The sequence below is a fragment of the Mastigoproctus giganteus genome, chromosome 3, assembly GCF_048544385.1.
Source record: "Mastigoproctus giganteus isolate SK-2022 chromosome 3, ASM4854438v1, whole genome shotgun sequence".
NCBI classification, from domain to species: domain Eukaryota; kingdom Metazoa; phylum Arthropoda; class Arachnida; order Uropygi; family Thelyphonidae; genus Mastigoproctus; species Mastigoproctus giganteus.
In genome coordinates, this window is record NC_143577.1 from 193,490,847 (window position 1) to 193,504,230 (window position 13,384).

The 13,384-nt window shown below is 37.5% G+C and overlaps 1 protein-coding gene across 2 annotated transcripts in view; it reads left to right on the forward strand.

Annotated features, from left to right (window-relative positions):
• The window catches only part of LOC150088533 (uncharacterized), a 229,322-nt gene that overhangs the window by 98,278 nt on the left and 117,660 nt on the right, over nucleotides 1-13,384 (forward strand). For both annotated transcript variants that reach the window (XM_090369554.1, XM_090369555.1), the window contains exon 11: nucleotides 10,518-10,612. In XM_090369554.1, coding sequence (XP_090225680.1) covers nucleotides 10,518-10,612 — 95 coding nt within the window. The remainder of the gene's footprint in view (nucleotides 1-10,517; nucleotides 10,613-13,384) is intronic.

Below are 13,384 nucleotides of genomic sequence, written 5' to 3' on the forward strand. Positions count from 1 at the left end.
AACAATAGGCTTGGCACTGATCCCTGGGAGACTCCAATAATCTGCAAAGAGATCATAACTCTGTCTTCTTCCATTCAGTGAACCCTTTATCCATAGCAGTAACTTGTCCATAATCCTACGCTGCTCTAATTTGTACAGCAGTCTTTTTTATACAATCAAAAGCCTTCCTGAAATCCAAGTATATGATATCAAAATTATTTTTTTCATCCAGTTCCTTTGTTACTGTGTCATAGTATGCCTTAATAAATATATGCTGTGACTGCAGTATAATTGCATTCCTGTCTAGATGCTACTGGATTACTTTTTTTTTTTTTTTTTTTTTTCTGCTGATGCTGCATAATCTTGCTTTCTTGCATCATATGCCACTGCTAATGCAATTATTTTCCCTGCAAGAACAGACATTAAGCTAACAGGTCTATAAAATATTTAAGGGCAAAGGCATCATTTTAACGTAACCATCTACCAAAGTTGGTAAATAAATTAATTACTTTGGCATAATTTTGGTTATATCTCATATTATGAATTACTTTCACAACGAGTTGCTGTGGTATTGTACTACCTCGAATAAGTAACACTTCACCAGTGGAGAAGACTACTGTTACTTTTCTTAGTGGATACCACCACCTGTTTCCAAGCTTGTTGGCTTCTCCTCGGTGGGTAGACAGGTACCCTGGTCCTGCTACTATTGTGACAACCCAGTTATGAAATATAACTTTACAATATGAGGGATGCCTGATGGTGTGTAGTGATATAGACTATAAAATATTTAAGGGCAAAAGCCTCATACTATGAGGTAGAATGACTAACATATAAGTTAGTCATTCTAAGTAACACTTCTCCACTGGTGATGCGTTACTTATTTGAGGTAGTACAATACCATGGCAACTCGTGAAGGCATTTCACAATATGAGATATAACCAAAACGATGGCAATTTAATTAATTAATATAACTACTTTGGTAGATGGCTACGTTAAAATGATGCTTTTGCACTAACCTATATGCTAACAGTTCTCTAATTACTCATGTCATCTTTTGATTCCCTTTGTGAATTATGGATATAATCACACATCTCCAGTCTGCAGTCTGAATCCAGAGATGCTCTCATAATTATGGCTAACAGTTTTCTTACCTCCTTTGCTGCCTTCCTTAATATAATTGAATAAATCCCATTCACCCCATGCTCCTTTTTTATGTTTAGCTTCAATTATTTCTCTTCCATTTTACCTTCAGGTTAGCACAAAATCATTTAGCTCCCCATTAGAGGGTGATAAACTTCTGGCATCCTTTTCCTAAAGAATTCATATGTGAATGTATATGCAAAATACCTATTCAGTTTTGCAGCAACCTGAGCAGGGTCATTAAAAGTTAAACCATTAGCATCAAGTGATCCAATGTGATTTAACCCCTTCCTCCTACTGTTAATATAAGCATAGATGTCTTTGCTGCTGTTCTTTGCCAGAGATTTCTTGTGATCTGCCTTAGCTTGCCTAACCTAATTCATGCAAGTACATGAGTTGAAAGCAGTCATCTTGATACCAACATCTAAAGAACCTCCCCCTTCCATTACGACTCAGCATATTAATGGGATGCAGGATGCAATAGGAATAAATGAAGAAAAGGAAGGTGCAGATGATTCTATCTCGGATCTCTATCTTGAGAAAAATATGAATACTGTCTGCCCTAAACCCAAATAACAATTGCTAAATTTTTAAAATGAAATGTTGTGGATTCCCACAAAATTTAAATGTCAAAATACTTCTGAATTAACACAAGCATTTGCAGGAAACTTATTTAAAAACAAAAGGAACTTTTCCTACTATCCATATTCCATATGAACAGGAATGGAGATAGCTTGACCCATGGAGGAGTCACAATCGTTGGGGGGATAATGATACTCATTTCACATCTGTTCAGTAGTGAAATTGACATGGTTGTCCACAAGCATCTTCCAGTTCATGTTCTTGCATAAATAGATAGCTGATATGTGGACTAAAAGACTCCCAAATATCAGTTTATGTTGACGTGGAACACTTGCATATTATGAATGGATTCCCTCTCACGATCTCTTCTTTGTATTTGCCTCCTAGGGCAGCAATCTCCCAGATAGGTCTTCATGATCTTATTTTGCAATTTCCCTCCTGCTCCTGCTTCTTGAAGGCTTTAATGGACATAAAACTCTCTGGGGTAGTTCAGAAATGAATGAAATGTGGTCAAATGTTGAGTGTTTTGCTTGGCCGACCGGGCTAGCCAGGTGGGTAAAGTGCCTGCCTGGCAACCCAATGGTCACGGGTTCGATTCCCACCTCGGGCTTGGATCAAAGTACTGCAAAAACCTTTGGGAGGTGCATTATGGCCACAGAAGCCTATGCGCCAACAACTACCAAAAAAAAAAAAGTGTATGCTTGAAAATAATGACCTCTCCTTATTAAATGTGGGAATTAACACCCACATTCCATTTATTTTATTCAGCTACAATCCATCAGGATTTAATTGACAATGAAATGATGTAGGTCACAGAGTGTATTACCCATAGAGCAGCAATTGCAACCCCGAAAACATTCCTCCCAGGTACCATACTCTCCAGAGCCATCATGGAACCAAGAATGTAAAGTAGCATTAAAGACACAAATCAGGCTTGGGGAATATTTTGACACCCCCACCTCTGTAAATCTTATGGCCTTTAAATGTGCTTGTTCCAAAGCACACTTTATATGTCAGTGCCCAAAAGCTGGATGTAGTTTGCATCCTCCGTTAACCAGGAGAAGTTATTGCCGCCGCCACATTGACCCAAGGAGGCATGTCCACAACCTGGGAGCAGACCATTTCCAATATCCTGGACACAGTCTTCCACCCGGCTATACAACCGGGGGCTGGAGAGCTGGCAGCACCTCATGCATGATTGCCAGCTGTATGACGACCTCCACAGTGCATTCATCACCAAAATACAGTATCTACCATACGGCCAGGAGCACCACATCTTGGATACCAGGGAAGAATATCAGGCTTTCTCCAGCTATGCACTGGACACAAGACAGAGAGCTCTTATCGCAGCGAACCACAATCAACCACTGACACAATAAGAAAAGAACAAACCTCGAAGGCTGGAGAGCTGGCAGCACCTCATGCATGATTGCCAGCTGTATGACGACCTCCGCAGTGCATTCATCACCAAAATATAGTATCTACCATACGGCCAGGAGCACCACATCTTGGATACCAGGGAAGAATATCAGGCTTTCTCCAGCTATGCACTGGCCCTGTTCACAAGACGGAGAGCTCTTATCGCAGCGAACCGCAATCAACCACTGACACAATAAGAAAAGAACAAACCTCGAAGGAAATCATCCCGCGGAAGACGCCTGAACCCAGTGGCCTCCGATCATCAAGGCACTAAACCCTGAAGTGGACCTAAAGTTGAATAAATGAGAAATGACTCTATAAACAACATTGACGCAAACACCACATGGATGAGAAATGTCACAAGAAAGACTCCACAAATGCCGACAAGCAAACCCGGACCTTTTGACGGTAAAGACTGCAGAACGGACAGGAATCACCCCATGAACGATCATGCTTCGGTCCGATCGCTCCTGGAAACGGACTAGAACCACTAGCAGCTCCTCTGCCAAATGCTATATGGCGAGCTGAATGGGGGTACCCTTACCCTATTCATCTTAAATTCCCTATCCCTGGCAGGAGGGAGAGGAGACATGCTCTGTTTCCTCCCTCCCCTGCCAACCCATCTCTTCACCTGGTGAGGCCTGCGCCTGCCTCACTGACCACCTGAGGTCGCCTTCTCTATCGTCCCCATGCGTCTGCCTTTCCCCCCCAGTCTTCAGTCTCTTCCCCCACTCTTACTGTATACCTTATCCATGGCAGGGGGAGATAACTCTTCTTCGTCTCCCCCACCCGCCATCCAAACTCCCCTCTGGTGTGGCATGGGCATGCTATACTGTCTAGCAGGGGTCATCTCCTCTATTGACCCCTTACTTCTACTTCTACACCCCCCATCTTCAGCCTCCCCCCCTCCCACTTTTATCTTTCATCTAACGTATAGCCCACACGTCTAAATTTAATAACAACAAAATTCTGCCCAACCTATTAGGTCTTTTAACACATCTTTCTAGTGTTCAACCCCAACCAGCGATTTCCTTAAGAATTAACGTCAAACACATATATATATATTTTTTTTTTACTACTATTTTATTTTATTTTTTACTTTTATTATTATTTTTTTTATTTATTATTTATTTATTTATTTATTTATTTTTAGGTCCTAGCCACTGAAATCCCAGGAAACTAGGTGGCAGGACCTGCCGGAGCAACTCGTCATGATTCTGGACACCCGGTTAGTCTCCACGTGGCAAGGTATGGGCAACGTCGAGCCCCACCAGGGGCCTGGCGGCCAATAAGCCGGACAAACAATGGGCACAACAGATCACACTGCACAGACATGGCCCACACACTTTCAAGTCTCTGGCTTGACAGTGTACTGTCCTCGACACAGCGAACATACGCTGAGATGGGAGAAATCCCAGGCGCCGTCTGACACGAACATACCTTACACCTTATATAACCAGATGACCTAAAGTCATCTGAAATAAAATTTATAAAATGAAATCAGTTTCCTTATTAACATTAGGACATTAATGGATGCACAGTTGCAGATCCAACTGCTATTGCCAGCAGTTTGAGAAGAGGTATTTGCACAGTTCGAGAAGAGGTATTTGCACAGTTCGAGAAGAGGTATTTGCACAGTTCGAGAAGAGGTATTTGCACAGTTCGAGAAGAGGTATTTGCCACTGTCTCTGCAGGCATACTGTACTCCCCAGAGTTTCTGGTTCACACTAAAAGTGGAATTGGCAGCCATTTACTACTGCACAGGTGGCACCACTGTAGGACATATTTATAATACAAGGCTGATAAAACACTCCTTCCCATTCCCTAGAACAGCATTTCCCAAACTTTTTTAGTCACGGAACACTTCATCTCACAACATATTCATGAAACACAAGTTTAGTGGGAGCCAAAGAACTGTTGCTAATATTTTATTACATATGACATTTATTTCCAACACATTTAAAGCCGAAATTGAAATAACTGTCATCATACTTTTGTTTTGGTCTTTTGTTATTTGTTTCCTGGTTTTTCACTTCTGATTTTTTGCGGAACAAAAGGCTACAATTGTAGCCTTTTGTTCCGCAAAAAATCCTCACTTTGAAGCACGACAATATTGTGTTCATTTTCATCAACCACAGTTGCACTACTAGAAGTACTTGCTTCTCGTTTTAAAGTTCCTTTTTTCAACCACAAATCTATGGTCACATATATTAATAATTATCAAAAAAAATTTATACAAGGAAGTGAATTTAGTTATGATATCGATTCACTTCCTCCTCGCCTTCAACCCTTGTACTCCAGGCCAAATCTTATACGAGTGGCATACTAGATCACCACATTGCTACTTTTTCATAGGTGTCAAATTTTGGTTATTTCTTTACAAAACAGTTCTCACAATATATTCACGGAACACTTATAAAACACAAGTTTACCGGGAGCCAAAGAATTGTTGCCAAAATTTTATTACATATGGCGCACTGTGCGTCATATGTATTAATATATTGAAATCCTTAAAACTAATAAAGATATGTGATAGTGTTGATAGTGCTACTGCATCCCATAGTAAAGCATAGGGGAATTCTTTTAGTCAACAACTACGCATACTTCTCTATGCAAAGCCCGCAAAAATAAAGTGTTCCATGGTCTATTCAATTGATTATATTATTAGTCTATGCCAGTATATTAATAACCAAAAAAAAATTATGTTAAACATTATAATGATACAAAAGTGGTGTATGCTACAAATATGTAAAATTTATTTATTTTATTTTTTTAATTATTAATTACAATTTTTCGCAGAACACTTGTTTACATCTCACGGAACACAGTTTGAGAAACACTGCCCTGGAATTTTTACTTCTCTATGACCAGATCCATTTGGAATATTTTTGCTTTTACAAAGCCAGAAGAGGACTCTAAAACTTCTAATAATTATTACTCTTACTAACTTTTTTTTTTTTTTTTTTGTCCTCGCCTTGTTCCCATTATATATGTGAGGCCAGCATTTTTACTGTTTTGGCATGAAATTTTTATGGCCGGATGCCCTTCCTGACGCCAACCCTCACTCTTTATCCGGGCTGGGGATATGCGGTGGTCATTCCCTGACCTTCCGCATCCTCCGTATTTGGTAGTCATGGGCTCGAACCCCGGTCTAATCAGGAAGCATGTGCTACGCACTGCTGCTCCTTCCCACTTGGCTACGGGAGGCACTTTACTAACTATTACTATTAATTGTTACTCTTACTTCTTATGTAAGTTTAGAAAAAATGGTCACTGTTTGCCTTGAAACAGATGAATATTTTAACAAGATGGTGTTTCTTCCAAAGAAATCAGTCCACTTTGGACTACATTTTTGATCCAGTTAGAAACTGATTTGTGAACTTTCATAAAGCAGCAAGCACTTTCCAGCTTTCTTTGATAAAAAGGGTACATCATGATGCAAATGTGTGGTATTTTAAAAGACCTCAAGCCCTCAGTCATACTGGTCATCTTTCTGTTTTTATGCAAATTTTTTTAGAAATGCAGGTTTGTTGGACCTAACTTTTCTCAGTTTTTCACCAGAAGAAAAGGGCTCCCAACTGTCCTTGGTACTTTTTTCAAAGTAAGTTCTGTTACAAAACAACTTCCTCCATCAGTAAATAATATTGTGTATATGGACAATTTTAGCCTTTTTTTTTTCCATTAGTAAATAATACTTTCTTTATGGACAATTTTATCCCTCTTTTTTTTTTTTTTTTTTTTTTTTTGTGTCACTTGCAGTGAGAGTTATTGAATGTCATTTACAACATGCTAGCTACTGGTCATTGGTTAAATTTTTTTTTTGGCTGTGAAGGCTGTGCATTTTTGTAACAAATGGAACTCGGGCTTGGACAAAATGCTGTTGCTTTTGATAATGGAAACAAAATTTCTGAGACTCGATCATTTTTGATCCAAAACTAATTTTCTTCCTACATACCATCAGCACAGAGCAAAGTGCATGTGGGGTCTAAACTTGCTCTGTGTTCTGTGCTATCTCCTCCAGTTCTTGAGCAGATATAAGCACATAATTATACTTTTATTGAGCACTCATCCGGTCCAAACTTGATTATCGCTACCTCACTCTATTCTTTTGTTAGACATTCTATTCTTTGATGGCTTGATCCAATCCATCACAGAGCCATGCAAATTGCCACTGGCACATTTTATACTCTGCCTGTCCATAGTCTTTATGTAGAAGTCAATGAAGTTGTTGTGGATTTTCTCTGCTTATCCAAAGCCTTTATGTGGAAGTTGATGGAATTATTGTGGATTCTGGTAAAATATGGAGGAAGTCAAAAATGCTTCTGAATAAACATGAGACTGTTTGCAGGAAATATATTTAAAAACAAAAAAAGACACCATTCTGAGGACATTGACTGCTATCCATACAAGAACAGAGATGGCCGAGCCCAGCCCATGGAAGGCGTGGGCAGAAGCAGCAGTGCATAGCATACACTTCTTGATTAGACCGGGGTTCGAGCGCGTGACCACCAAATACGGAGGATGCAGAAAGGTCAGGGAATGACCACCACATATCCCCAGAGCAATATGGCCTTAGTTGCTAATGCCTCATAAAAACCAAATAATAAACAGCCCATGGAGGAGTCATAAACCTTGTGAGCAACATCCCCATTTTGCATCTTTTCAGTTGTGAAATGAGTGTGGTTGCCTACAAAGCTTGTTTAGCAGTGGGATTCCTCCTCACAATCTGTTTTATATATTTGCGTTCTGGAACTAACATCTCTCAGATGATCATTTATTGATCTTCAATATCAGTATGCCATAGAAATAGAATCCCTCCCAGGGTATCTCATACGAACATCCAATTTTTAAGTCATAATGGTTAAATCTGTATAAGCACAAAGTACTCTTTGGTCTCCATGTCAACTAAGCATATCCTCTTCTCACTGCAGTACACACCTTCCATTTTATTACTTTACTATTAGGAATTGGCTGTTATTTAAGGTTAACTCCCTTTATATGTCAGTAACTCTTTGCAGCATACTTAATATTCTAACTTCTTTCCAGAATATACAGATGACTCCAAATCTAAAGTATTTGTGGGATCTGTACGTGTTTTCCCAAAGAAAAACTATATACAACTGGATTTTGCATGACTGTAATATATTCACTACAGTGCAGAGCTACATACAATAGAACTGGTCTTGATCATATGAAAACCTACCAGTACCAAAGGTCTATGCTATATACAGACTCTCTTAGCATATAACAGGCTGAATCAGATTTGGTGCACACTCCTCATTCAGTGTTGTGTCAGGATGCAGCAAATGCTATACTCTCCTTCAGAATCAAACTTAGGAATTTGCTTTTGCTAGAACCTTTCATGTTGAGATCACTTCAGAATAATATCTGCCTCAATAATACTGGCAAAAAGTCTTGCACCACCTTTGTTTAAATGTATCCCGTCTCTACAAAACAGATTCCTTCTACCTAAAAGTGCAGGCCAAGCTGATTGAAATTTCCTCCCAAAAGTCTTGCAGAGTCCTTCAAGTCATGAGTTAATTCACAAGGCTTTTAGCATATAATCCCTCCTATCGTGCCCGGGCAGAATTGCAGACTCGTAGCCATCGTGACATTTTTTCAGCATGGTTCTATATTTGTCTAACAAATAGTTAGATCATCTATGCTTAATGTCATTAGTTTTCCCTCATGAATAATATTCTCCCCCCCCCTAAAATCTGACAGTCTGTTGGTGACATCATTAATAGTTGCTTCTGGCAGACATACCCTGATTCTAGTCCACCTATCCTTATTGCAAAAAATATTTCCCATTTCCTTGACAACAGAGTCTCCTAATAAAACTAAGTCCTTTTGAACCAGAGTAGTTTGCACTTGACTATTCTGTTCTGGGCCCCGAATCAGGGGTGCATCATTTGGTAGGTTGATAGTCTTGAGTCGCTGATGAGCTCCCAGTTCCATTATTCCCGAGAGCAAGCACCCGTTTTTTTCAGCGACTCAAATTGTTCTAGCAATGCACCAAATTGTAACATGAGATCGGTGCACTCCTTACAATGGTGACAAAGAAAAGAATCTCCAAGTGAGCTAGGATTATCCACTAGGTCGGATCTTGTAATAACCATTATGAAATTTACTAATTATTAATAAAAGAAATTTCAAAAATTATATTTATAATATAAAAAAAAAATCAAACTATTACAGGGGAAAAAAAAATTAAAATAAACTTTACAGTATACTAAATAACCTTTGAAATCCTGCTCTACTTCACTAATCCTGCTCTACTTCACTAATCCTGCTTTAATGCTCTTATCCTGCTCTTATCTATATTTCTTTAATGTCCCTATGAAGAGCTGTAATAGGCACGTCTGCTTGCCACGAATGCCAACAGTAGAATACATTGCAGATGTTTTCCTTCAGCAGCAGGTTGATTGTTGGAACAAGCTTCCACCTTTTGTGGAAGCAGAGAGCTTGAATAAATTCATGGATAAATTAATTGGGATGATTTTTTTTTTTTTTTGGCTGATTCTGTATAAGCTTGCTTTCTTGCATGATTTTCTGCCACAAATCCTCATGCTATTTAGCATTTTTATTTATTAACATCATTTTATCCCACTGAAAAGAACTTAAAAAAACTAAAACCACTATAATCAACTTTGCCAAAGCAAAATCCTTCCTTTTACCCTGACAATGTTTATATCTTTAAATAAATTCTAACTCAGTAGGATTCTACTTTTTTTTTTTTTTTTTTTTTTTTTTATGCAAGCAGTGCAGCAAATCTATCCATTGAGAGCAAAGTATGCTGCTCACACGTAGTCCCGAAGTTACAGTTATTCTTATAATACAACTGTAAATAAATATAAAAATCATTGTATCTATTAGAATTACACCAGTGTCAATTTTAGTATTCCTCCAGTATGGTATTCACTTTCAATCACCATCATTAATTATTTTGTAATTATAAAAGTTAGCCATAAAAAAAAATCTTTATAGGACTACGTTCATCAAAAAAACCACCTGTTCTGGTTTCTCTGCTCTGCTAACTCAAGATCTAGCTGTATGATAATTGTGAAATGTTTTTGGATAATTAAGGCTGCTGTTTCTAATGATGGTTTTTGATTTTATTATACAGTATAGTGCCATAATTAACAATAAAATTTTAAAGTTTCCCTTTTTAAACTATTTCTTACTTCCCCCCACACAACCAATATTGCAAAAGTTTTTGGAGTAACTGCTAGATGATCAAATATTCTTTTACAAGATTGCATAAAATGTATATATTTGAAACTAATTAGTTACTTTAATTCATAAAAGCTGGCAAATATTTAAGAATGTGTGCGCGTGCGTGTGTAATACATGTATATACATATATTAAAAACAATTTTTACATTATTTTCATGTAGGGACTCCAATCAATAAAGCTCCTACCATAGGTGGCCGAGATTTAAGTCTCTATAAATTATCCAAAGTTGTTCAGAAGATGGGAGGATATAATAGGGTATGTTTGCATTCCTTCTTTTTGGTATACACATCATGAAATTTTATATAATTTGTAATTTTATCTATACCATTCATTTATTATTCATTCCCAAACTTTTTCAGCCATTGTTCTCTATAAAATGCATCATTTAGACTAGCAGTTTGCACAACCCACTAAGGAATGTAATAGCACAATCAAATTCAAAACAGTAACAATTAATTGCACATTGTTCAAAATCCAATTTAAACCTTTTAGTTTAATTAATTCATCAAAATTGATGAACCTGGTACAGTGATACCAGCTTTTCAAAGTTTGATAGTCATTTAGCAAAAGTTTTAGACATCATATTTAGTAACTACTTCACTGTTCAATAAATTCTGAAAGTGATGAAGTAATACATACAGTGTCTGGTTTAAAATCACTTATCAAAAGTTTTAAATTGCCATGTTTAGTAATCCAGAGTGAATTTATTTGCTTGGAGAGAAGTTGGATGACCACACTAAAACCATGTTCCACCAAATATGAAGTTGGAAATGCAACAAGAAGCTTCTTAACCACTGTCCCTAGTGCAGGATAGTGATCAGAAATTTCCTTCTGTAACCAACTCTTGGTACGATTTCTTAAACCTTGCCTACAGCTCAGAGGTGCTTCCGTAGCCAGGTGGGAAGGAGCAGCAGTGCGTAGCACATGCTTCTTGATTAGACCGGGGTTCGAGCCCGCACCACCAAATACGGAGAATGCGGAAAGGTCAGAGAATGACCACCGCATATCCTGGAGCAATATAGCCTTAGTTGCTAATGCTCCTAAAATCCAAATAACAAACAAGCCTACAGCTCGGTGTCAATTTGTAGCTCATGTGTATATGTAAGGGCGGCACCTAGAACGTTTGTTCAACTCCGCCTTGTGTCTCTGTGAAGAACAGTATCACTACAAATGGGCCAGATATGTGTGTGACGTACGTTTGTGTGTATTATGTGTGTGTTCTGTTGTTATGTTCTGGCCACTTGGCTACCCAGAAGCATCAGTCGCCTGGACAGATGATTCTGGGTACTTGTCCACACCACGGGAAGGTGGGCCAGTCCCAGAAAAACACATAATGTCTCAAGAGAGACTCTGACCCACCTAGTGTTGCCAGAAGGTGGAACAGATTCCTCTGGGGGCCCATTCCAGAGGGAGGAGATAAAGACAGAAGAGCTCAAAAAAAAATAAAATAAAATAAAAAAAAAAAAAAAAAAAAAACAACCCGTGGTGCAGTTAGGGAAAAAAAAAAAAAAAAAGAAAAAGAGTAAAATAATAATAATAAATTAATTAATAAAAAATATATATATATTAAATAATAATGATAAAAAAAAACAATAATAAAAAATAAAGAAATAAGAAGAAGAAGAAAAAGCAATTTAATTAAATTGGCTGCACTAGAGTGAGAACTCAAGGCAGAGCGCGTGAAAAAAAATTAATTAAAAAAGATATATATATAATAATAAAAAAAAGGAATAAAAATAATAAAATAAAAATAGAAATAAAAATAATAAAATAAAATAAATAAATAAATTGGCTGCACTAGAGTGGGAACTCGAAGCAGAGCGCGTGAAAAAAATAAAAAATAATAAAAATAGATATAAAATAAGTAAATAAATTGGCTGTGGTAGAGTGGGATCTCAAGGCAGAGCGCGTGAAGAACAAATTAAATAAATAAGAAAAATAATAATTTAATAAGGATAAAGAAAAGAATAGTTTGATTTAGAAAATAAAGAAGAGAAAAATAAATAAATAATTGAATGAAATGAAATGAAAATGAATGAATAAATAAACTGGCTGCACTAGAGTGGGAACTCCAGACAGCACGTAGCTCAGTTAGTTCTTCCTCCATTATCCCAATTTCCTCAGTATCAAAAAACTGATTTATCACCCAGACTGAAATTACTGAGACATCTTTATGCAGTATATCCAGATGGTCAGAAAAGCTTGCATCTTGTATCCCACCTTTCTCTTCTAGTTCAGACATTCTTGGAAATTGGTATAGCTTGTGACAGCCTATATTGCACTTGAATAGAGTTAACTTTGAAATAAACATAGAGGCAACAGATTTGGCCTTAAAAAATAAGATTGACATCATTTCCTTGGAACTGCAAATTCATTTCATTGAACTTTGCAAATAGTCCTGATAAATAAGCAATGTCATGATCTCTTTGAGTTCATCATGAGAAAAGCATTTGTGCCTTAAAAACTCCAAAACAGTGTCAAGAAAGTTGTAAAAGCATCTCAGACGGCTGCCTTTTGATAGCCAGTGAACTTCAGTATGAAACAGAAAAACATTCAAAATCGTTATCATTCTCAACACAGAGCTCCCAGAAAAGTTGATCATTGAGAGCATGGGCTTTAATTTTATTCACTGCAGTTAGTGACTGTGTGTGTGTGTGTGTGTGTGTGTGTGTGTGTGTGTGTGTGTGTGTGTGTGTGTGTGTATTGACTTGCACAATCAATCACTGAGGTTTTTTGCAACCAGATGTTGGCAATGATTGACAGTGAATGAAAGACATTTGGCACAACATTTTTTTGTCAGCAACATCTCACGGTAGCAACCATCAAAAACACAAAATATTGACTCCCCTTTAGTATCTGTTTATAGTTGCCTTGCGAATATTCATTCCCAAACTTTTTCAGCCATTGTTCCCTATAAAATGCATCATTCCGACTAGCAGTTTGCACAACCCGCTAAGGAATATAATAGCACAATAACAATTTCATCTTTTGTGAAACATACATAAGTGAGAATCAAAGATTCATTGC